We start from the raw sequence: 24,281 nt of genomic DNA, 5'->3' as shown, positions 1-24,281 counted from the left end.
CCTGTTTCACCTGGAAAAAAAAAATCTAAAACTAGGTCCTGGTCCTTCCATTATCTTTGCCTCAGTGTGTGTGTGTGTGTGTGTGTGTGTGTGTGTGTAGTGGGGTCTTGGGTAATTATCAGACTTGGAAGGTCTTTTTTCCTACATTTACACACTTAAAAAAAAAAAGTTCCATTATAGGAATATGTTCTCATGGAAAACACTAAACAGTGCTAAACTATACAAAATAAAGATAAAAATTCTTGCCGTTCCCTTTTTTCCAAAATATCCACCACCATGAGTTTATCACAGTTTCTTTGTATGCTGAACTAAATAAGCAAACACATATATTTTTGTAATAAGTAAGAACATTTTGATTTAGCTGCATCTCTAGTCTATAGCTAGAATTCTTAAAGCTGATTTTCTGAGACTTTGCTTTTAATCAGATTATTTTAACCACTCCACTGAGAGTGATATCTTCTCCTATATTAGCCATTGTTGTTTCTTTTTAAATGCATTCCTTTTTTGTTGGGATTAGTTGAGTCTTCCTTGAGCTTCTCCCTTTTGTGTTTATCTTTAGAGGCTTGGGAGTTATAAATATGTTTTTAATCTTCCAATGACCACCTTAATTTTTTAAAGCTAAGGTATTTTAAAGCTTTTCAATTGCAATCTTGATTTGATCATTATTTTTACTGTACTCTCACATACAGCGTAAAGCTTAATTTAACTTTATTTTAGTCTTTTCACATTGGCCTGCAACTGCTCATTTAGAGATCATTTCAAATTATAGTTCCAGATTCTTTAACCATTTACATGATGCAATCACGAAAAGTAACAGATCAGTTAATTAAAAAGTAAGTTGAAGATAGGAATTATAAAACAAATAGATGCCTTAAAACATTTTCTTTTTTAAACTAAAAATAAATAGCTAATAGTCAATGTTTTGATGTTAGAATAAAGCCTTTGATTTTGGATGAAGGGTCTCTTGATTAAAATTTCGTGTCACCTTTCTGGAATAAACCACACTTATAAGTAATTGCATTTAAGAGCTACGGCTGCTAACCAAAAGGTCAGCAGTTCGAGGCCACCAGGCACTCCCTGGAAACTCTACAGGGCAGTTCTACTCTGTCCTGTAGGGTCGCTAAGAGTCAGAATCGACTCAGCCACAGTGGGTCTGGTTTGATTTTTGGTATAAATAATTATCTTTTTTAATATCTAGTTTTAACTTGTTTAATGTAGCAACAAAAATTTAGACTTCAGGAGCAAGCTAAGTGGGGATTTTTTTTTTCTTAGATTTTTATAATTATTGTTCTAATTTTTTCATTTGTGTTGCCCACATCTAATTCAGCAGTAAGAGTTTTTAATGATTTCCTTCCATCAATTCTCTCTAAAGAGTTCAACATATTTTTTCCAGAAATACTAGCTTTCTTTTTTCACTCATATTTCATAACATAATACTTCATTAATTTTTTAATTAAAATAACAGTTGGAACTGGCATGAAAAGGTTTACTAGTAAACACAATTGACGCTAGGTGTGTTTACAATTCAGCTAATGGAAACAAAGTGCATAGGCAGACCGCACTTCACAGTAAACTATCTACTCTAGAGCAGCGATTCTCAACGTGTGCTTTGCAAACCCTGGGGCTCCAAGAGACTCTTTCAGTGGATGCATTAGGTCTAAATTATTTTCAAAGTGACAGTAAGATGTTTATTTGCCTTTTCCACTGTTTACACTTGCACTATGTGTGGAAAAACAATAGCCTTTTAGCATAAATCAAGTTAGTGGCACCAAACCATTCTAGGAGTCATTGCATTTGTAACTTACATGCATTTTCAGGAAAAAGAAATGTCTATATCACTTAAGAATACCCTTGATGAAGCAGTAAAAATTATTAATTCTGTTAACTCTCAATTCTTGAATACACGTCTCTTTAATTTTCGATACGGCAAAATGGAAAGAACACAGGGATCAATTCTGCATATTAGAATATGGAAGTCGTCTTAAGGAAAAACACTGAGTAATTGCCTGAGTGGCAAGATAAAGAATCCACTTTTCTCATGAAACAAATTTTCTACATAAAAGATCAACAATGTTAAAGAATGTAATTTTTTGTTATCGTATAATAAAATATGTCGACACCTGGAAGATGTGTATAACCCAGTGAACAAATATTGTTCAAATGACCAATTCATGTTTCAAAATTTTTCATATGTGAAAGATCTATATAGTGCAAGATAGACCAATGGTTTCTGAGTAACCTAGTATGAAAAATTCATTGATATGGTTTCAAATTCCACTTTGCTACTAACTTTTAAAACACTATCACTTGTTGAGTTTGGTGTCATATCAAAGAAGGATGTCCACAATTGTCTGAAAAAGCTATTACAATACTCTAATCTTTTGCAACTCCATACCTGTGTGAGACTGGATTATCTTCATCTACTTCAACCAAGTCAAAGAGTGCAACAGATTGGAAACAGAAGCAGATTACAGTACGCAACTGACTTCTATTAAATCAGGCATTAAAAACACATCTAAACATGTTAACTACGCCACACTTCTTAAGAATACTTTTTGTTTTCGAGGAAGACTCATTAACAATCTGTATTGTGCAGATGACACAACCTTGCTTCCTGAAAGTGAAGAGGACTTGAAGCAGTTCTGATGAAGATCAAAGACTACAGCCTTCAGTATGGATTACACCTCAACATAAAGAAAATAAAAATCCTCACAACTGGACCAATAAGCAACATCATGACAGATGGAGAAAACACTGAAGTTGTCAAAGATTTTGTTTTACTTGGATCCACAATCAACACCTATGGAAGCAGCAGTCAAGAAATCAAAGGACCCATTGCATTGGGCAAATCTGCTGCAAAAGACCTCTTTCAAGTGTTAAAAAGCAAAGATATCACCTTGAAAACTAAGGTGCACCTGACCCAAGCCACAGTGCTGCCAATCGCCTCATATGCATGCAAAAGCTGGACAATAAATAGGGAAGACCGAAGAAGAACTGACACCTTTGAATTATGGTGTTAGTGAAGTTTATTGAATATACCATGGACTGGCAGAAGAACAAACAAATCTGTCTTAGAAGAAGTATACCCAGAATGCTCATTAGAAGCAAGGATGATGAGACTGCGTCTCCCATACTTTAGATACGTTATCATGCTTGGTAAAGTTGAGGGTCAGCAAAAAAGAGGGAGACCCTCAATGAGATGGATTGACAAAACAGCTGCAATGATGGGCTCAAGTATAACAATAATTGTGAGGGTGGCACAGGTTGGGGCAGCATTTTGTTCTGTTGTACATAGGGTCACTACGAGTCAAAACCAACTCCACAGCACCTAACAACAATGAGTTTATTATTGTTACTTTTCATTGAAATAATAAATGCATATTTAAATATTTCTCAGTTTTAATTTCCAACATGGTGAGTATTGAGTGAAATAACCTCCTTCCCCCCACCACAAAAACCCTTTGAGGTCTTAAACAATTTGAAAGAATTTGAAGGGGTCTTGAGACCAAAACGCTTGAGGACCATTGTCCTAGAACATACAGTGAATTAAGGGTATCAGTCTCTATGTTTTATAAAGGGAATGAAGAATGTTGAATCAGTAAGTTACATAAGTGGAAATAGGTTATGAGAGCCTCTAGGAGCCCTCGTGGCACAATGGTTAAGTGCTCTGCTGCTAACTGGAAGACTAGCAGTTCAAATCCCAAACTGTGGCTCTGGGAGAAAGATCTGGCGATCTGCTCCAGAAAACATTACAGTCTAGAAAACTCTATGGGGCAGTCTTGCTCTGTAACAGCAGCAGCAGCAGCTTCCTTCTTTTTTTGTTTTACTTTCATTAGAACTTATTTGGTTACTTGCTCATCATTGTTCTGTACTCCATAGTGTTACATTGTTTGTTTTGTTGTAGTACAGCTTCACATAATTCTTTCGGAAAAGACAATTTATGGACAAGAAATGTTTAAATGTTTCTACTTCTGAAAATGCATTTTTATAGGTCCCTTGAATGCTGGTTTGGTTAGTTCTAGCATTCTACCTCAAAATGATTTTACCTTAGACGGTATCGAGATACTGCTTCATTGACTTCTAGCATCCATTAAAATTTTTATATAGTTATTTTTTTTTTTTATGCATCTGGCTTTTATACCATAACAGTGCATCTTTAGATTTCTCTACTGGAATAAAAGATTTCCCAGTTCTTTTAAATACTGCACACTGTTCCATGATATGTGCAGTTACTTATTTATTATTTAATCAATCCTCTATTTTTTTTTTTTATAACATTTTATTGAGTTTCTGGTGTAAATTTACGCAGCAAGTTAGGTTCCAGTTTGATAATTTCCACACAAATTGTTCAATGACATTAGTTACATTTTTCATAATGTATCAATATTGTCTTTGTGTTCTTTGTTCCCTGTCCAGTACTCTAGTTTCCCCCACCACTTGTTTTCTCATCTCTGCTTTTGAGTAATTGTTGCCCTTTTGATCTCTTACTGATGGCTTTTAAGTAGGGCACAAATCCTATGGGCAATGTTCTTTATTTTGTGTGCCACTCTGCTATTTCATTAAAAGGTGATCTCCGGGATAGGCTCGGTTCTCAGTTCTAAGTTTAAGGAGTGTCTCAGGTGATAGTTTTAGGGAGTCCTCTGTTCTCTACCCTTTCAGTTTGTCTGGACTTTTTTTTTTTTTAATAAGAATTTGAGTTTTGCTCCATATTTTTCTCCCATTCTATCTAGGAAAAACTAATATGATCCCAGTACAAGGGTCATTGGTGGTGGCTGAGCACCATCTAATCTAGTTCTGGTCTCAGGGTAGATGAGATTGTGGCTCCTGTAGACTTGTTTCTTCTCTGTGCTTTTGGTTAGCTTGTTTTGCTCCTGGCAAGTAGAGACCCAGTGTTGTATCTTCGATGGTTGCTCACAAGCTTTTTAAGACCCCAGGTGCTACTTACTTCATTAGGATGCAGATCATGATTTTTGTGAACTTTGTTATGCCAGCTGACTGAGTTGTCCCAAAAGACTATGGTCCTAAGCCTTCAAACCCAGAAAACCAATGTTGGAAGGTATTTGGTTATGTCTAAGGAATATCCATATTTGTGTCTTCAGTGAATATGTGCCTGCACCCACATATTTGTATTTACACATACCCTTCTTCTTTCATGTGGCACAATGGTTAAGAGCTACAGCTGCTAACCAAAAGGTCAGCAGTTCAAATCCACCAATCCCTCCTTGGAAACCCTATGGGGCAGTTCTACTCTGTCCTATAGGGTCACTATGCATTGGAATTAACAATGCCAGCAGGTTTGATTTTGTTTATAAATACTTCTTTCTGTTCTCACCTATGTACCCATCTGTACTTACCCCTATACTAGTTTGCCTATACCCATCCATATGTGCTCAAACACTCGTTTTTACTTTGGTTGTGCTGTGTTCACTACATCCACATTCGGGGCCATGTTTCCCATCACCAAAAATAATTAGTCTCTACCATATAAAGTGTAATTTCCCAACCCCTCTCTCCCTGGCAATCATTGATGAACATTGGTCTCTCTGTATTTATCTACTCTTGTCTTATAAAAGAGGAATCATACAATATTTGTCCTTATATCGTTGACTTATTTCACCTAGTATTATGTCCTCCATATCCATCCACAGTATAATACGTTTCACAGACTCATCATTGTTCTTTATGGTTGTATATTATTACATTGCATGTATGTGCCACAATTTTCTTATTAATTCATCCACTGATGGACACTCCAGTTTCCATTTATTTGCTATTGTAAATAAAGCAGCAATGAACATAAATGCATATATGACTATTTATGTCATTATTTTTAGGCCTTTAAGGTATATACCTAGCAGCGGGATTGCTAGATAGGGTAGTTTTATTTCTAGTTTTTTTAGAAAGTGCCATACCATGTTCCATAGTGGTTGTAACATTTTACAGTCCCACCAGCAACAGATAAGGGTTGCAATCTCCCCACATATTTGTCAGCATTTGCTGTTGTCTGTGTTTTTTTTTTTTTTTTTTATCACTACCATTTTAGCTGGGGTAAGATAGTATCTCATTGCAGTTTTCATATGCATCTCTCTAATGGCTAATGATCATGAACATCTTTTCATGTTTGTTAGCTACTTGGATGTCCTCTTTGGTGAAGGTTCTGTTCATATGTTTTGCCCATTTTGTGACTGGATTGTTCATCTTTTTGTTGTTGAGTGGTTGCAGCTTTCTATAGATTTTAGAGCTTAGACCCTGATTAAATAAGTCATTTTCAAAGATTTTTTTCCCACTCTGTAAGTTGTCTAGTTACTCTTTTAATAAAGTCTTTTGTTGAGCATAAGTTTTAATTTTTATGAGGTCCCATTTATCTATTTTGTCTTCTTCTATTCGTATATTTGTTGTAATGTTTGTTATCCTATTTTTACAAAAGACTAGGTCCCATAGTTTTGTCCCTATGTTATCTTCCAGGATTTTTATGGTATTAGGTCTCTGATCCATTTTCAGTTAGTTTTTGTGTATGGTATGAGGTGTGGGTCTTGCTTCATTTTTTCTGCAGGTGGATATCCAATTTTATCAGCACATTAATTATTAAAGAGACTGTTTCAGTCAGCTCCGCTGAATGGATTTGGACCCCTTGTCAAAAATCAGTTGTTTAACCAATTCCATATTGACAGACATATGAGTTACTTTCAGTTTTATAATGCTGCCAACCCATCAGTATTTTGGGGAGGAACTAGATGTTACTGAATCAGTGTTAATAAGTAGACACATTTAACATTTTTATTGTATGATAGCAAGCCTCCACATGTGGCCTTCCAACTAACCTCATCTCAGTATTTATGCCACTGTGTCTCCTCCCTTCCCCTTGGATAGAGCATGGCCCTTTTGATCAACAGAATATGGTGAAAGCGATGCTGCCTGATTTCTGCGGCTAAGTCATAAGAAGCCTGTTAGTTTTTGCCTGAGTCTCTTGAAATGCTTGATCTGAGGGAACCAAACCCAAACCAAACCCAGTGCCGTCGAGTCGATTCCGACTCATAGCGACCCTATAGGACAGAGTACAACTGCCCCATAGAGTTTCCAAGGAGAGCCTGGTGGATTCAAACTGCCGACCCTTTGGTTAGCAGCTGTAGCACTTAGCTACTATGCCACCAAGGTTTCCGATCTGAGGGAAGCATGTAAAAATACTGACTACCCTGAGACCTCCAAGCTATAGAGAAGTCCAGTCTAGCCACATGGAGAGGTCACATGGAGAGAGAAGCAGATGCCTTGTTCATCTTCCAGCACTATATTGTACAGTAATCTGTTGTGATCTATAAGGTATTCCTTGGCTAATTTAAATCATCAGTCCTTTCTTCCCAGTCTGTCTTAGTCTTTAAGCTCTGCTGAAACCTGCCTACCATGAGCGACCATGCTGATATTTGAAATACTGGTGGCATATCTTCTAGAATGACAGCAATGCACAAACCTCTACAGTATGACGAACTGACAGATGGATGTTGAAGTTACTGTTTTAGGAACTGCCATTTAAGATGAGCACTAAAAGGCACATAATTACCCCATTTCCTATTCATATATAGATCACATGAAAGTGTATGTATGATATTATGTTTATATAAAGAGAGATTAGTGACCTGAACACAAAATATGCAAATATTTTAGGTTTGTCTTATGTGCAAAAAAAGTCATCTTAAATAATGTTCAACCTATGAATATTGATTCCTATTGCCCCAGAAATTTCTTGTGAATCTACATTTATGAGTATTACTTTGTAATCTAAATACATACATATTCTTGTTTTATAGGATAACTAGGTTTGAATATTCTTTAGTCCTAAGTGTAAGAAGTAGTCAGAGGTATAATTGTCATTGTTAGTGGTTGTTGATTCTGACTCGTGGTAACCCCTTGTGTATTGTAAAATATTATGGTCATATATAGAAAAAAAATCTATTTGGTATTATAAATATTGAGATCTAGAATTGTTGGAAGCACTAAAGTCATTTCTTTAAGAAAACCCAGTAATTAAGCTGGGCTTTTAATATTTTTTTTTTTTAATATTTAGCTTTCTAGGTTGTTTTTCGGTGCCACTAAGTAGGTTCTGACCATAGCAACCCTGTGTACAACAGAATGGGCCACTGCCCAGTCTTGTGCCATCCTCACAGTTGTTCCTATGCTTGAGTCCATTGCCGTAGGTGCTGTATCAATCCATCTTGTTGAGGGTTGCTAAGCAAAGAGGTAAGATGACTTAGCAATTCCAGGTATTTTGTTAATACTTAGAATTGCTAAGTCATAAATAAAATTCCAAGTCATAAAATACTTGGAATTGCTAAGTCATAAATGTAAGCAATGAGTCCTGGTGGCACAATGGTTAAGCATTCGGCTGCTAACCGAAAAGTTGGTGGTTCAAACCCACCTGATGGCTCCACATGAGAAAGACCTGGCGATCTGCTCCCTAGAAAACCCTATGAGGTGGCTCTACTTTGCCACATGGGGTTACTATGAGTTGGAATCCACTCGCTGGGACCCAATAACAAATATAAGGGATGGATAACAAAATATTAAAATATTAGGAATAGCATAGCATTCCACAGAGTGTGTTGCAAATACTTATGTGCCTACACACACACATTTATTTGGCATTTGCCACTTAAAAATTCATATGATGTTACATCTACAATAACTTTAATTTCAGTAAGTTAGTTTTTGTAACTAATGGAACAGCCTTGAATTTTAACCTCAAGGTGGTATTTGGAGCTAACTCAGCAATAAATAAAGATCAATGATGTGTTGTTTCCTTCAACCAGTACTCAAGTTTATTGCTATTTTCCTTTCAGGGAACCCATGAATAGGAAAAGTTAAATTCCATGACCTGGAGAAATAAGAATAGGTTGAATTCTAAAACCAGGGCTTATAGTCAACACGTGGCTGAACAGAACAGTGATTATCTTAACACTTCCCTCAGCCTGTCAAACCGTAACTATCCCTCATGGCTCCTGGCTTGATTATGGATATAGTCCTTTACACGTATAGGATACATACTTTGTTTTTAATTCAAAAATAAAATGAAATTGGATATAATGCAAAGGAGTTTTTCTTTTTCTTTTTTTATCTAGAAGAAATGTTTTATAACAACTTCCAAGTTTGCAATGGCCTCTGTATTAAGTTCTGCAGCTACAAAAGACAAAACAGCACAGCCATCTACATAAATGACGTTAACCAAGACATAGAGTCAATATGGAAGGATAATAACAGTGAATCTAGAACTTTGTATCCTTTGTAAAAATATGTACTGAGCTCCAAGAAGCTCTTTTTGGGCTATAGTATGGAAAATTTGTGAGAAAGTCACCATCCTGGAAGACCAAAAATACCGATTTTATTCCATCTCATCGCTTCATTATTTTTTTCCTACAAACCTCTGGAAGGGAAACATTCTGTGAGGCTTTGCTAATACAAAACATTCAAGATCTAAAACTGGGCATTTAAGCCTTATTAAGGTGATATTAGCTAATATAAAATAATTAGTAAGTCAGAAATTCTCTAGCTAACAACTTCATTTTCTTTAAGAAAAACAAGGCATTAGGTTATTTAAACCGCAATTAATACAAAATTTTGGAGGGAGCTCATAATTCTTAGCTTTCAAAAACAAACAACACTTGAATAACAAAAATAACTTGAATGCTACATATTGGCTGTTATGGTTGTTCTAGGTATAATGGAATTAAATTGCGTACCTACATTCACTTCTAACTTACCCTCTCTTCTTGGAAAAAAATCATGTACAGCTTTGTGAGCTCTTTTATCAACTCTGTTGGTAAACGATGCTTGCACAAATCATGATTTTAGAAAACTCACATGCCATAATTCTTACATATAGCTGTTCATAATATTTATTTAGCACAGGTTCTTTATTTGGAGCATTGCTCACAAGTGATAATACATACAGACTATCAACACGTTAGGCTCTTTGTTCTAGTGCAGAGTTATTGAATCAGAGCCAAATGAAGCCTGTATGGTGTGTATGTGTGAGTGTGTGTGTTTGGTTATTTATTAAAGGTAGAAACCCTTGTTAATTTTAAAATGTTAAGGAAAGTATTCTGAAGGAGAGGTATAAACTAAAGTAATCCAAAATAATGTTAATGAATGATTTACTAACAGAAGACATTTTTATTATTGTGAGAGCCCTCAAAGTTACAACATGCTACTTTCTATGTTCCCACAAGGTTCTGAGAATTTATAAGCAGAGGAGCAAAGTTCAGTGAAAAAAAATTGTACCTTCATCTATTTCGTTGCTCAGAGTAAGTCTACAAAGTTATGACAGAGTAGATTTGAATCTTCAGGCTGTTCTGAATGTGTCAAAAATAGTAATTTGTTCAGGTTTGCTAAATCCTTAGTTTTATTGAGGTAAACGGACACTCATTCTTCCCTCCCCCCCTTCAGGAATATACGTAACCCTCTTTCTACTGCTAATGAGTATAATCTATTACCTTCAATATGTATATTACTCTTTTATTTTCTGGTAATTAATAGTTTGAACTTTATTTTGAGCAAAAGGCAATTTCAATTTAAATCAAACGTTTAAAGAATAAATTAGTACAAATTGTCATAGGAATACCTAATTTTATTTTAAAAGTAAAGGTTTTTCTTAGCAAGATTATTTTAAAATTCTAATTAAAGAGACACAATTTTTGAAGAGCACTTTTTCAATCCAATAAAAGGAATACAATATGTACCTTCATTTGTCATATCTCTCTCCTTCTACTAGGGAAGGCCAGGAGGGAGAAAGTGAACTCTAAAGTAGGTAGCCAGATCAATCTAATCAATGCAGTCAATGAACAGACAGACACTGCCTTCTTAATCAAAGATTAAGAATACATACAACTATTTCAAAGTAAGATTTTTAATTACAGTAGGATTTCTTTTTCCACATTTTTAAAAAGCCCTTCAGATTCCAGGATTAGTTGGCAATAGTCAAGTAATAAACGCAAGTTTTGTTTTGTTTAAATCAAAGGTATCAAATCTGGCCATAAATGTAAGCAATAGGCCCAAGCAGAATTTTCAAGAGATTGTTTATTCAGGAGATTGTTTCTCCTTAGGAGGCACCTGTGGTTTGCTACTGGCAAATCCGGTCATGATTTATCCAACAAAAGCTTTTATGTGCAGTGCATTTTATTGTTTAAGACAACAGGAGCTGATTTAGAGAATTACTTTCAAATTGAATGAGAAAGTAAAGCTTATATATAGCAATGTTTTTTTTAAAGAGAAGAAACCACTTAAATCACACAGGTTAGGAGAAAGAAATAAACAGAAAAATGTGTACTCCTGGTAGACATTAACACCAAAACCAAACCAGTTGCCCTCAAGTCAATTGTGACTCATGGTGACCCAGAGAAGAACTGTGCTCACAGGGTTTTCTGTGGGCTAGAGAATAAGGCATAAAATTGTCAAGTATCAATATACTTGATATAGTATAAAGATATTTATGAAAAAAAACTCAGGTAAGATGTTACAAGTCTGGGTGAAGGTTCAACTATTGTTATTTCCTAGAAGGAAGGCAGATGCAGGAAACATTTTCTGTTTGTGCTACAGTAAAGGGGAAAAAAAAGAGGCTATGGTTTCTCTTTTCAACTCTGCTATTGAATAATCCCACAAGGGTCCTGTACACTGGATAAGATAACGGAAATGTGATTGCCAAGGAAACATCTTCACATGGTACTTAATTTGGGGGCTAAGGAACAGTGAATACGATGGAAGATGTTAATATTTTTTGAATTAACAAGGTTATTTGTATTGGTCTATCACCTCTGTATTTAATTTATTCTGACTCTAGTTTGTTGGCTCAGTATTCCATATTTCATATCGCTGATGGCTTTGTATCAGCAACAATGAGCCTATGATAAAACTGACAAAGTTTCTGTTCTAACTCTTTTATTTACTCTTTGTTTATAATACATTCTATTATTTAAAACCCTGTTTTTAAAGCAATTTCTCAGGAGAACACTGACAGTTAATGAAATTATATTTTATATAATCAAAGTAGCTGGCAGATAGTCATGATATCCAGGTGGAAGAGGTCAGTCATGAAGAGGAAAAATTAGTGAGTGTCTGGTATTTATAGAAACATTTTACAGGGAGAGGGAGAGCAAGAGAGAGAGAGAATATGAATGAGTGAGTAATGGAATATTTAATTGAAACTAAAAGATTGTGATACTAAATTAAGATGAATGTTAACTTAAGAAAAAGAAAATTTTGGTTTGCCGGAAAAGTTATCTTTCTTAATATTGCAATATTACTAAGTACAAACACATTAATTGCTTTGTTAATTAGATCTGATTTCCATACTACACACCATTCTGGAAAGCTGTGTCATTTTTTTTTTCTTTCTGGGAATGTAAATTTTTAGGTCATTAATATCCCTGGCCTCTAATATCTTGCTACTTGAAGTGTGGACTGTGGACTAGCAGCATAAATATCACTCAGGAGTTCGTTACAAATGCAGTCTTAGGCCCTATCGCAGACCAACTGAATGAGAATTTGTTTATAACAAGATCCTCACATGATTTGTATATATATTAAAGTTTGAGAGCACTGTTCTAACATACATGTATAAGTACAAATGTATGTGTAACTATACTCCTGTATACACCTACTCCTCACTTATCAGTTCTAGACTGTTTCCTTGTCCCCAGGTGCAACCCCCTGTGTGGTGCTGCGTCATGGCGTGCTGTGCCTCCATGTCTCTGTGAACTATGCGTGTAATAAACCGAGTGACTTCCCATGGCCTCTCTGACTCCTCTCTTTCAGCCCAAGGATTTGTTAGAACACTTTACTTCGCTGGTAAGGATAAATTAATTAAAATAACAAAATATGATTTAAGGACAAAATACAATAGAGATTCACACATTTACCATGAGAGAAGCTGTGAAGGAAAGTACCCTGACCACTGACATTTTAGTTGTGATGACAGTGTGTGTTAGCTATAGCCTCAAAACTTGGCTCAAGTAGTTACTTACTGTGGTTACTTTAATAGACAGGTATACTATCTAGAATAAGTAGTTAAATTTTAAAGAGTCACCCTTAACTAATCCAAAGTAGATGAGAAACTGGTAAAGTATTGATAAATATAATTTATCTTTAACTTTATAAAACAGAATAGATTAAGAAACATAGTTCTGATCACAAGAAGCTTAAAATGAAGAAAATCTGTGTCACTCTACAAAAGTAATAGTGTTTTTTTTTTTGAGAATACCAGGGTTTTGAACTTGTTCATTCCAGTTGGAACCCCTTCTGAGAATTTGCATTTCTACCCCAGATGTACTGAATCAGAATCTACAGTTTAACAAGATCTCCAGGTGGTTCTTCTGTATAATAGATTTTGAGAATCACTGTTGTACTAGAGTTTCTCAGAATTGTTCCCTAACCAGCAACATTAGCATCACCTGGAAGCTTGTTAGAAATGCAAATTATCAGCAGGTGTTAGAACCAGACAAACCAGCTCGAAGCCCTGGAAAATACGATTTTGCTTCTTAACTCATTATATTGTAAAAACTGTGCAATATTTGAATTTGTATTTTTTTTTTTTATACTTCACAAAAGCTCAAATCCACCTATACATCATGAAAAGATTTGTAGAGGCACAATAAAAATTTTACATTTGGTATTAAAGATAACTAAAATGTAATCCTACAGCACATTTTGAGAGTATGAAAAATATATTAAAAATGTAATTTTTAAAAGATAAAGGAATTGAAGTCAATGGAGGTTAACTTAGTTTGTCAAACCAATGGTGATAGAGTAGTGCCAAAAGAGTGGACAGGCTTTTGTTTTAATATTTATTTGCCCATTTAAAATAGTCTCAAAATCCTAAAAAGAAAATTAATTTTTTGTGTGTATCAGACATTTGGCAATGACATGAAAAGGCCACCATGAGGGATTATGACTTACCTTAAGTTAAATTATATCTGAACATTTCCTGATTAAATACTTTCAAAAAATTTAAATTTGTCAAAAGTGTTCTATAAGTTGTTTTCTCTTCCTATGTTTAACTTAAATGCTGTATGTTGAATTATAAATTCATATTGAGTGTTCAAATATGAGGTCATTACACCTAATGAAACATTATCTCCCTAACTTTTGTTTTTGTGTTCAAGTAACCCTTCATCCTGTCGGAGGTGTTGTGTAGGGTGGAAAGATTTTGGAGTCATACAAATCTAGGTTATCCTGATTCTGCCACTTCCTAGTTTTATTACCTTTAGGAAATCATTTAATTTCTCTTAGTCTCAATTTTCCCATCTGTGAAGTGGGAATAATCATGCTTTTCTTCCATGAGAACAAATGGTATTGCATAAAAAATTCTGGCCAATAAGAGGCTTTTAATAAGTGAAGTGGATTTTTTTTTTATCATCATCTCCATGCCATTTCCTTAAGCTTTCCTGCTTTCATCAGAGATCCAGTTTCCCAAAAGCATAATTACTTTTCTGCATATATATATATATATATATATATATATATATATCAAAAAACCAAACCCAGTGCCGTTGCCTCAATTCCAACTCATAGTGACCCTATAGGACAGAGTAGAACTGCCCCATACAGTTTCCAAGGAGCACTTGGCAGATTCAAACTGCTGACCCTTTGCTTAGCAGCTGTAGCACTTAACTACTACGCCAACAGGGTTTCCATATATATATATATTCATACTTATTTGAGCATCTGCCAGTTTTCATAATCGGAAGAGAAATTCTTTTTTTCAACACGCACACTGCTAATCTCTTCATCTGTATTCTTATCCCCTTCTCTCTTACCTCCTCTTGGAATTTGGCTCACAATTATTTGTTCTGTGCCTTCAAGCCTTCCCTCTCCATTGGCTCTTTCCCCTCAGCTTATGAACATATTCAAATCTCTCCTATTCACATCGTCTGAATCTACAGATCAATTCCGCTTAGCATTTTAAGCCTGTGGTTTTCCTGGCTTTTATCACCACACATGACTTCTGGGAGAGTAGTCTGAATTTGTTTCTATTTATCACCTTTGATTTTTTTTTAATTCAGTCCAATCTTGCTCTTTTCTCCACAACTTTACCAAAATAATTCTTACTAGGGTTACCAAGTAGCTTCCTAATTGCTAACTTTAATGGTGTTTTTTCAATCCTCATCTATTATCACTTATTTATGGTATTGAATGGTATATTTACTTCGTAGTTGATACTGTCTCTGGCCTTGTTATGAATGACACATATTCCAAGTTATTCTACATTTTTAATTGTTTTTTCTCAATCTTTTCTCCTCATCCTCCTTTCATCCTTTAAATGTTGATGTTCTCAGGATTCCTTTCTGTTATCACTTTCCCTACAAGATCTTACCTAGTCCCAAGGCTTCCAGTCCCTCCTAAAACTAATGACCCCCTAATCCATGCCAGTTTTCCTAAAATCGGATCTGCTTTCTTGATAACAGATGTCCCTAAGCACTCAAATACCCAACATGTCTCAAACCGGATTGATTATTTTGCTTCTCAAAGCCTTCTGTTTCTCTAAGAACTATACTGCTACTATTGACTTCAACAGTCAAGAAATCAAAAGATACATTGCACTGGGCAAATCTGCTGCAAAAGACCTCTTTAAAGTGTTGAAAAGCAAAGATGTAAACGTGAAGACTAAGGTGTGCCTGACCCAAGCCATGGTGTTTTAATTGCTTCATATGCATGCAAAAGCTGGACAATGAATAAGGAAGACAGAAGAATTGATGCCTTTGAATCATGGTGTTGGTGAAGAATACTGAATACACAATGAACTGCCAAAAGAACGAACAAATCTATCTTGGAAGAAGTACAACCAGAATGGTCCTTAGAAGCAAGGATGACAAGACTATGTCTCACATACTTTGGATATGTTATCAAGAGGGACCAGTCCCTGGAGAAGGACATCAAGCTTGGTAAAGTAGAGGGTCAATGAAAAAGAGAAAGACCCTCAACTAGAAGGATTGACACAGTGGCTACAACAATTGGCTCAAGCATAACAACGATTGTGAGGGTGGCACGGGACCAGGCAGTGTTTTGTTCTATTGTACACAGGGTTGCTACGAGTCAGAAGTGACTTGATGGCAGCTAACAACAACTAATACCTCAACATGAAACCTGGTTTTTCTCTTCTACTTCTCCCTCTAACTCAATCCCACATACTCAGTCACCAAGTTCTGCTAATCCACCAGTTTAACACCCCATGGATTTTCATACCTCCTGTTTAGCTCTACTGCTGCTACTTCAGCTCAGGCCATGCCAGCCAATCTTAAACATGTTCAGTAATGGTCTCCTAACTCTACTTTCTAATTCTTGCTAAATGTAATTTATTATTTACACTGCCATGTAAATGCATCTTTTTAAAAGAGATAATTTATGTCCTTAATTTCCTGATAACAAAAAAAGCCATGTTTATTCGATAAATTTTCTATATAAAAAAAGACATGAATAAACATCACACGTACATGATAGTGAAGCCCTGGTGGTGCAGTGGTTAAGCTTTGGGCTGCTAACCAAAAGGTCAGCAGTTCAAATCCACCAGCTGCTCCTTGGAAACACTATGGGGCAGTTCTACTCTGTCCCATAGGGTCGCTATGAGTTGGAACAGACTAGACGGCAATGGGTTGGTTTTTTTAATGCCATATTTAGGAGCCCTGGAGGCGTAGTGGTTAAGCACTTGGCTGCTAACTTAAAAGATTAGCAGTTTGAACCCATCAGCTGCTCCATGGAAGATAGATGTGGTAGTGTGCTTCCGTAAAGATTACAGCCTTGGAAACCCCATGGGGCAGCTCTACCCTGTCCTATAGGGTCACTACGAGTTGGAATCAAATTGACAGTAACATGTTTGGTTTTTGGTTAAGCCGTATTTTAATTAAATTATGTTCCATAATCTACCACTATATTGGCATATTATTGGATATTTAATTTTCCCCATTTTTTTTAACCATTGGAAATCATGCTGTAACAAATACCTTCAGATAGATCTAAGTGTTTTTGTGAAAATATGCTTGTTTCCTTAGGAATATTTGTAGAAGCAGAACTGCTGAGACAGAGAATATAGACATTATAAAGGCATTTGATACATTTTGAGAAAATGCCCTTTAGCCAGTGCTATATCGATTTATGTTTTGATAAATAATAGGCAAAATTGGCATCTAATTTTAATGGCACTTATCTTTAAATATTTCCTGTCCATTTGAATTGTTATCCATATTCTTAGCCTGATTTTTCTATTGATAACTGGTTCAAAAACAAATTTATATATACATCTTATTATCCTAAGACTATTAACATTTTATCATATATTAGTCATTTCTTTCCTCAATATTTATCTTTTAAATACAAGTTGGTCTTAGACTTTTCTGTGAATCATGTCCTTAATCATTTTTTTTTAATTGTGGTAAACTACACGTAACATAAAATTCATAATTTTGAGCATTTTAAAGCATACACCTGAGTGGCATTAAGTACATTTACAATGATGGGCAACCATCACTACTCTCTAGTTCAAGTTTTTCACTGCCATAAACAAAAGTCTCATACCAAACCTATTAAGCAGTCACTCTCCATTACTCTCTCCACCTGGCCCCTGGTAGCCACTAAACTGCTTTCTCTATATACAGATTTACCTACTCTGGATATTTAAATATAAAGGAATATAATGATATGTAACATTTTGTGCTTGATTTTCTTCACTTAGCATAGCGTTTCAAGGTTCATCCATGTTGTAATACGTATAATGATTCAGTCCTTTTAATGGCTGAATAATATTCCATTGTACAAATATGCCGCATTTTGTTTATCTGTTCATCTGTTGATGGGTATTGGGGTTGTTTCTACATTTTGGCTATTGTGAATAAAGCTGCTATGAATATTTATATACAAGTTTTTGTTTGCCTGTTTTCAATTCTTTTGGGTATATACCTAGAAGTGAAATTGCTGGCTCATTTGGTAAATCTATCTTTAATTTGTTGAGGACATTTTCTTATTCTTGTCCTTAACCCTTTTCTCCTCCATGATCTCAAGGCAGTTGGTATATAATATTAACATAGGCCTCACCTTACAGTACTGTAATAACTAATTACATGGCTGTATGAATTCCTTAGGCAAGAAAGAAGGCAGGCACTATACATAAATCATCTTTGTATTCTCAGTGTTTAACAAAAGGCCTAGTTCATGTGTGGTACTCAAAATTCGTTTTGAATTGAACTATTAGGTCACTAAACTTTTATGTATGCGAACACCTGAAAAACTGTGCGCATTTTTTTTTTTTTTTTTTTTTACCCTATGCTCCAGCTCCAACTATTTGCTATTTTCTGTACCCATCCCCAGTGGTGCAGCATTTAAGGTCGGTGGTTTGAACCCACCAGCCACTCCATGGGAGGAAGATGTGACAGTCTGCATCTATAAAGATTATAGCCTTATCCTATGAGGAAGTTCTAACTGGCCTATTGGGTTGCTATGAGTCAGAATGGCAGTAGGTTTGGTTTTTGGTTTTGGTAGCCATCTCAAGTACTTTTGTAGCATTGTTTTGTAGTTGTGAACCAGGACTGTGAAGGCAGCCAAACTTGAGTTTGAATTCGGGCTTCACTCTCCTAGCTTCCTAGCTTTGTGACCTTGAACGAAGCCTGAGGTTTCTCTTGCATAAAACAGGGATTAGTATAGTACCTACCTCATGAATATATTATGGACTTAGATGTGTACTCAATATGAAGTAAACAACTAGTTAAAAAAAAAATTGCCATAGAGTTGATTACAACTCATAGCAACACTATAGGACAGAGTAGAACCGCCCAATAGAGTTTCCAAGGAGTGCTTGATGGATTTGAACTGCTGCCCTTTTGGTTAGCAGCCATAGCTCTTAACCACTATGCTACCAGGGACAACTAGTTAGCACTTAGTAAATGGCAATTATCATTATTATTACCATTGCAACTGAACTAAATGTAGTGTAGTATGCAACTGTTAGATTCTAAATTATTATCTATTGCATTATTAAATTGCTATATGCCACACATGTCCCTTTTACAGAAAAATCTGTGAACAAATTTCCAGGTATTTAAGGACATATTTTTAAAACAAATTATACAGAAATAAAGTAAAAACAAGAAAACCTGAATGACTATATACATCCCTTTATATATTAGAGATACTAGTGATGCAAAGATACTAGTGATGCATACTCAGTAATAAATATTCTTATTAAGACACATTATATTTAAGAGGCTATTACTCTTAAATAGCAAACAAAGCCCTGATACAAACATATTGGTATTTTCCCATAGGGAATAAATGGCTGTAATTAACCCATATGAATACTGTAGACCTCCTTCCTACCTTAATAAACCCCAGTTGAATGAATTTTTAATAAAAATAAATGACTATGGAGACATTTTAATAATCTATTATGTTCTACTTAATAGAAATCACATTAACAAGAAAAAAAAGAGTAAATGATCTATACAACACTTTTAGCAGTCTGTAATTAAAGTACCTCATTATGGATAATTTTCCTATTTGAAATAGTGATTAAGTCAAGGTCCAACTGTAAATTTTCTCCAAATTACACATTTCAAAAGTTTTATCCCTTCAAAACTATTGCCTCCTGGGTGATGCTTCCTACTGCTAAAGCTAAAATGTAAATATTTGGTAATGATTCTCACTCTTTGAATATAATGTGTTGACATCAACCAAAGTCCAGATGTGCATTTGAAGATTTGCACATTTAGGAGATGCGTCGTAATCAGGAGCTATTACGAGATTATACCTATTAAAGTATCTTTCCTTTGCTTACTGAATATTCTGTCAAAACCATATGCTGGGAGAAGGTAGCAGCCTCGTCATTCGGTGCATTGATAGGCTTGTTGAAAAGACAAGGACAAAAGGGCTTAATGCAACAAAACATCTGTGATTTCATATAAATATTTATTATTATTTTGCTCTATCTGGGAACACAAAAAGGAAAAAAAAATCAATCTTAAAAGTCACTCACGGTACACATTGTCCAATAAAGAACCAAATTTACTGATAAAAATATGGTCAAAGTCACCAAATTACCCACAAGATATTTTCAAGCACGTTCATGGTGCAATAATAATGACAGTGACAATGAAAATCTCAAAGGAGATACATTTCTAATTTCATGACTCTGTTGTAAGTCTTTAGATAAACTTGCAGAAAAGCAAAGGGAAAATGTAAATGGCAATCCACCTGATTGAACATTTTAGTTTTTAACTCTTCACTTTTTCAAATAACTGTGCAATATCAACTGAGACATATTTCCTTTCTTAAAGCCGTATTATATTTTCAAGGCTGGTCTCTAAGGAATTTCAGGACAATGGTTGTAATGGCACACTAAGAAAGGGTGGGTCTTCTCCCAAATAAGTATTTGGAGTTGATATACATGAGAAAAGACTTTTTAAATTTGTTAATGAGCTGCCTGATTTATCTAATTACAAAATCAAGACGGTCTTTCTGAAACTCAGTATTTAACCAACATATTTATATTCTTCTAAATCATATACTTAGTTATTAAAAAAGCATTTCTTTTTCTTAATTTTGATCAGTCTTAATGGACTTTGTCACTTTTAGGGTGACCACCTCACTCTGGTTTGCCTGTGACTTTGCCAGCTGCAAAACTGGAAGCTCCACGGAACCTCCTCAGTCCTGGACACACTGAGATGGTTGGCTGCTCTTGTTAAATGTCATTTAAATAACTGTTGCTGTAAATATACATAATTCAAAGAATAAGACTGTGAATGTGATTCATAAAATTTAAATTCACTTTAAAGGGGAAAACTTGATTTAATTATGCCGGTTGAGACAGTATACTGTTGTACAAAGGTTAACACACGAAAAAACTGCTGCTTAAATTAACACATGCAGGTATAACAGTGATGAGACATGTTACCTAAATGAGATACTTACTTCTGTAAAAATTCTTCAGAGCCACATATACTTAGAAGATGATCTTTGGGGACCAACAGGTCATTTGTACAAAAATGTAGAATTTCTGCAATTAAGTCTCTGACGAGATAATTAGCTAAAAACAAAGATGAATAATAAAGTTAAGAAGAGCTTATTATATATTGACCGGGAAAAAGCTGTTGAGTATGAAAAACCACAAGCATATTATGAACTACTGTAACCATCTAGCTCCACCAAAAGGACTTAAAATACTATGCGTGACACTTAGTCTGGTTAGATCTGTGATATTCTTGAAAAATGTTGTTTGCCTTTCCTTTGATTAGATTTCTCTTTTCATAGAACATAAAGTTAATATTGTATTCTTCATGTTAAAACAATTGTGTACATTGTAGCTCTGTATAAAAAATATTCTATTGTGTTTAGTCTTAGGGACCTGGGAGATGTCAAAGCCATAGCCAGGCAACGGTTCCAGGAGTGTTTTCTACTTTCCACTTCCAGCTTAAATGAGAAATGTTTTCCATTCCAAGCATGCCATTATGATAAAAAAAAATTCTCAATTAATTGGAATATTTTTCAGAGCATTTATTGTTTTTGTTGTTAGGTGCCAATGAGTCAGTTCTGACTCATAGTGATCCTACGCACAACAGAACGAAGCACTGCCCAATCTCCTGCCATCCTCACAATTGTTGCTATGCTTGTGCTCATTGTTGCAGTCACTGTGTCAATCCATCTCATTGAGGGTCTACCTCTTTTTCCCTGAAGCTCTACTTTACCAAGCATGATGTCCTTCTCCAGTGACTGACAGCTCGTGATAACATGTTCAAAGTATGTGACACGTAGTCTCACCATCCTTGCTTCTAAGGAGCATTCTGGTTGTACTCCTTCCAAGACCGCCACACATCTGTCAGTTTGTTGTACTGTGGGGGCTTGTGTGTTGCTGTGATGCTGGAAGCTGTGCCACCAGTGTTGAAATACTAGCAGGGTCAACCATGGTGGACAGGTTTCAGCTGTGCTTCCAGACTAAGACAGACTAGGGAGAAGGACCCAGTGGTCCACTTCTGAAAAGAATTAGCCAGTGAAAACCTTATGAATGGCAGTGGAACATTGTCTGATACTGTGCCAGAAGACAAGCCCCTCAGGTTCGAAGGCACTCAAAATGTGACTGGGAAAGAGCTGCCTCCTCAAAGTAGAGTTGACCTTAATAAAGTGGATGAAGTCAAGTTTTGGGACCTTCATTTGCTGATGTGGCATGACTCAAAATGAGAAGAAACAGCTGCACATATCCATTAAAAATCAGAACCTGGAATGTAAGAAGTATGAATCTAGGAAAATTAGAAGTTGTCAAAAATGAAATGGGACGCATGAAGATCAATATCCTAGGCATTAGTTAGCCGAAATGGACTGGTATTGGTCATTTTGAATCAGACAATCATATGGTCTACTATTCCAGGAAAGACAACTTGAAGAGGAATGGCATGGCATTCGTCAAAAAGAACATTTCAAGATCTATACTGAAGTGCAACACTGTCAGACAATTTATATTAGTTAATATTCAAATCCATGCCATGATATAAGGTGATACTATAACACTTGGTATGTGCTTATAAAAGCTCTTTGAAATATGCTGTTGGTGAAGAATATTGAATGTCCCATGGACTGCCAAAAGAACAAACAGATCTGTCTTGAAAAGAAGCATAGCCAGAATGCTTAGAAGTAAGGATGGCAAGACTTCGTCTCACCTATTTTGGACAGGTTATCGGGAGGACCAGTCCCTGGAGAAGGACATTGTGCTTGGTAAAGTAGAGGGTCAGCAAAAAAGAGAAACACCCTCAACAAGATGGATTGCACAGTGGCTGCAACAATGGGCTCAAGAATAGCACAATTGTGAGGATGGCGCAAGACCAGGCAGTGTTTCCTTCTGTTGTACACAGGGTCACTATGAGTTGGAACATACTCAACAGCGCCTAACAACAACAACAATTAAGAACTAGAAATAGTATAGGTTACACCTAGTTGGTTTACTTGGACAAATTATTTAACCTCTTTGATCCACTTTTCTATGTATTAAAAAAGGTTTGTAATAGCATGATTTACTTCTCTCAGGAATCCGGTATGAGAGTAATATAAAAAATACAGAAAAATGTGTTCAATACATTATGAAGTATTATATAATTGAAAATTATTACTGGGGTATAATAACAATCTTCTTGTTAGTTGCCACGGAGTTGATTCTGACTCACAACAACCCCACGTGTGCACAGTAGAACTGCTCCATAGCTCTTTCAAGGCTGTGACATTTCGGAAACAGATTGCCAGGCCTGTCTTCCAATATGCCTCTAGGTTGGTTCGAACTACGAACATTTTGGCTAGTAGTTGAGTGCTTAACCGGATGCACCACTGAGGACTCCTACAATAATAACACTACTATTTTACTAAGCATTTGCTTTACCAAGTGCTTTAAATGCATTATCTTGCTTATAGTAGGAATCATAGCCCAAGCTTTGCAGATGAAGTGACAGATTTTCAGAAGGTGTCAATCTGGTAGAGGCTACAAGTTCAAAATCGACTCGACGGCACTGGGTTTTTTTTTTCACAAGTGAGTGATAGGTGACAAGTCAGTAGTCTATACAAGATCTATTAGATTCCAAAGCCTGTGCTCTTAATGACTCTGAGTCTCTAATGCTGATCGTTCTTGTCTCGGCTGTAGGACTCACCCAAGGCTCTGACTTAGACAGCATTATAAAAACCTTAATGAACACGTTTTCTTTCTCCACCATCTTCTCCGGAACCAAAATGTAAGCATACGATGGGGTGAAGTCATTCACCTGCTGATATTCTTATTCCATAATCTCCTCCTCTAAATTCTTACATGCATGTATGCTTTAATATTGGCTAAAACTGTACTGATTTGTTACAATGTTATTTGTCTATGGCATATTTTCCTAATGAAAAATTATAAATATTACTAAGGCTTCTGTGTGAATATATATATATACCCTCCCCTCCCCTATCCTACCCTACAGTATCCTAGCCTAGCCTAGCCTACTCTATCCTACCCTATATATATATTTTTTTTTTCTCTGTTTATCATGATGGTGCTTATTGGTCCAGGTGTGAGGATTTCTGTTTTCTTTACGTTGATATATGATCCACACTGATCTTTGATCTTCATCAGTAAGTGCTTCAAATCCTCTTCACTTTCAGCAAACAAGGCTGTCATCTCTACATCATAGGTTGTCAATGAATCTTCCTGCAATCCTGATGCTCAAGGAAGCAGCAGTCAAGAAATCAAACAACATATTGCACTGGGCAAATCTTCTGCAAAAGACCTCTTTAAAGTGTTATAA

The 24,281-nt window shown here is 35.6% G+C and overlaps 1 protein-coding gene across 4 annotated transcripts in view; it reads right to left on the bottom strand.

Annotated features, from left to right (window-relative positions):
- The window catches only part of PIK3C2G (phosphatidylinositol-4-phosphate 3-kinase catalytic subunit type 2 gamma), a 432,221-nt gene that overhangs the window by 331,444 nt on the left and 76,496 nt on the right, over positions 1-24,281 (bottom strand). For all 4 annotated transcript variants that reach the window (XM_049882566.1, XM_049882569.1, XM_049882568.1 and 1 more), the window contains exon 5: positions 20,935-21,049. In XM_049882566.1, coding sequence (XP_049738523.1) covers positions 20,935-21,049 — 115 coding nt within the window. The remainder of the gene's footprint in view (positions 1-20,934; positions 21,050-24,281) is intronic.

Source organism: Elephas maximus, chromosome 4 (assembly GCF_024166365.1).
Source record: "Elephas maximus indicus isolate mEleMax1 chromosome 4, mEleMax1 primary haplotype, whole genome shotgun sequence".
In the NCBI taxonomy this organism is placed as follows: Eukaryota; Metazoa; Chordata; class Mammalia; order Proboscidea; family Elephantidae; genus Elephas; species Elephas maximus.
Note: the sequence above shows the minus strand (reverse complement) of the source record. Positions and strands in the feature narration are given on the sequence as shown.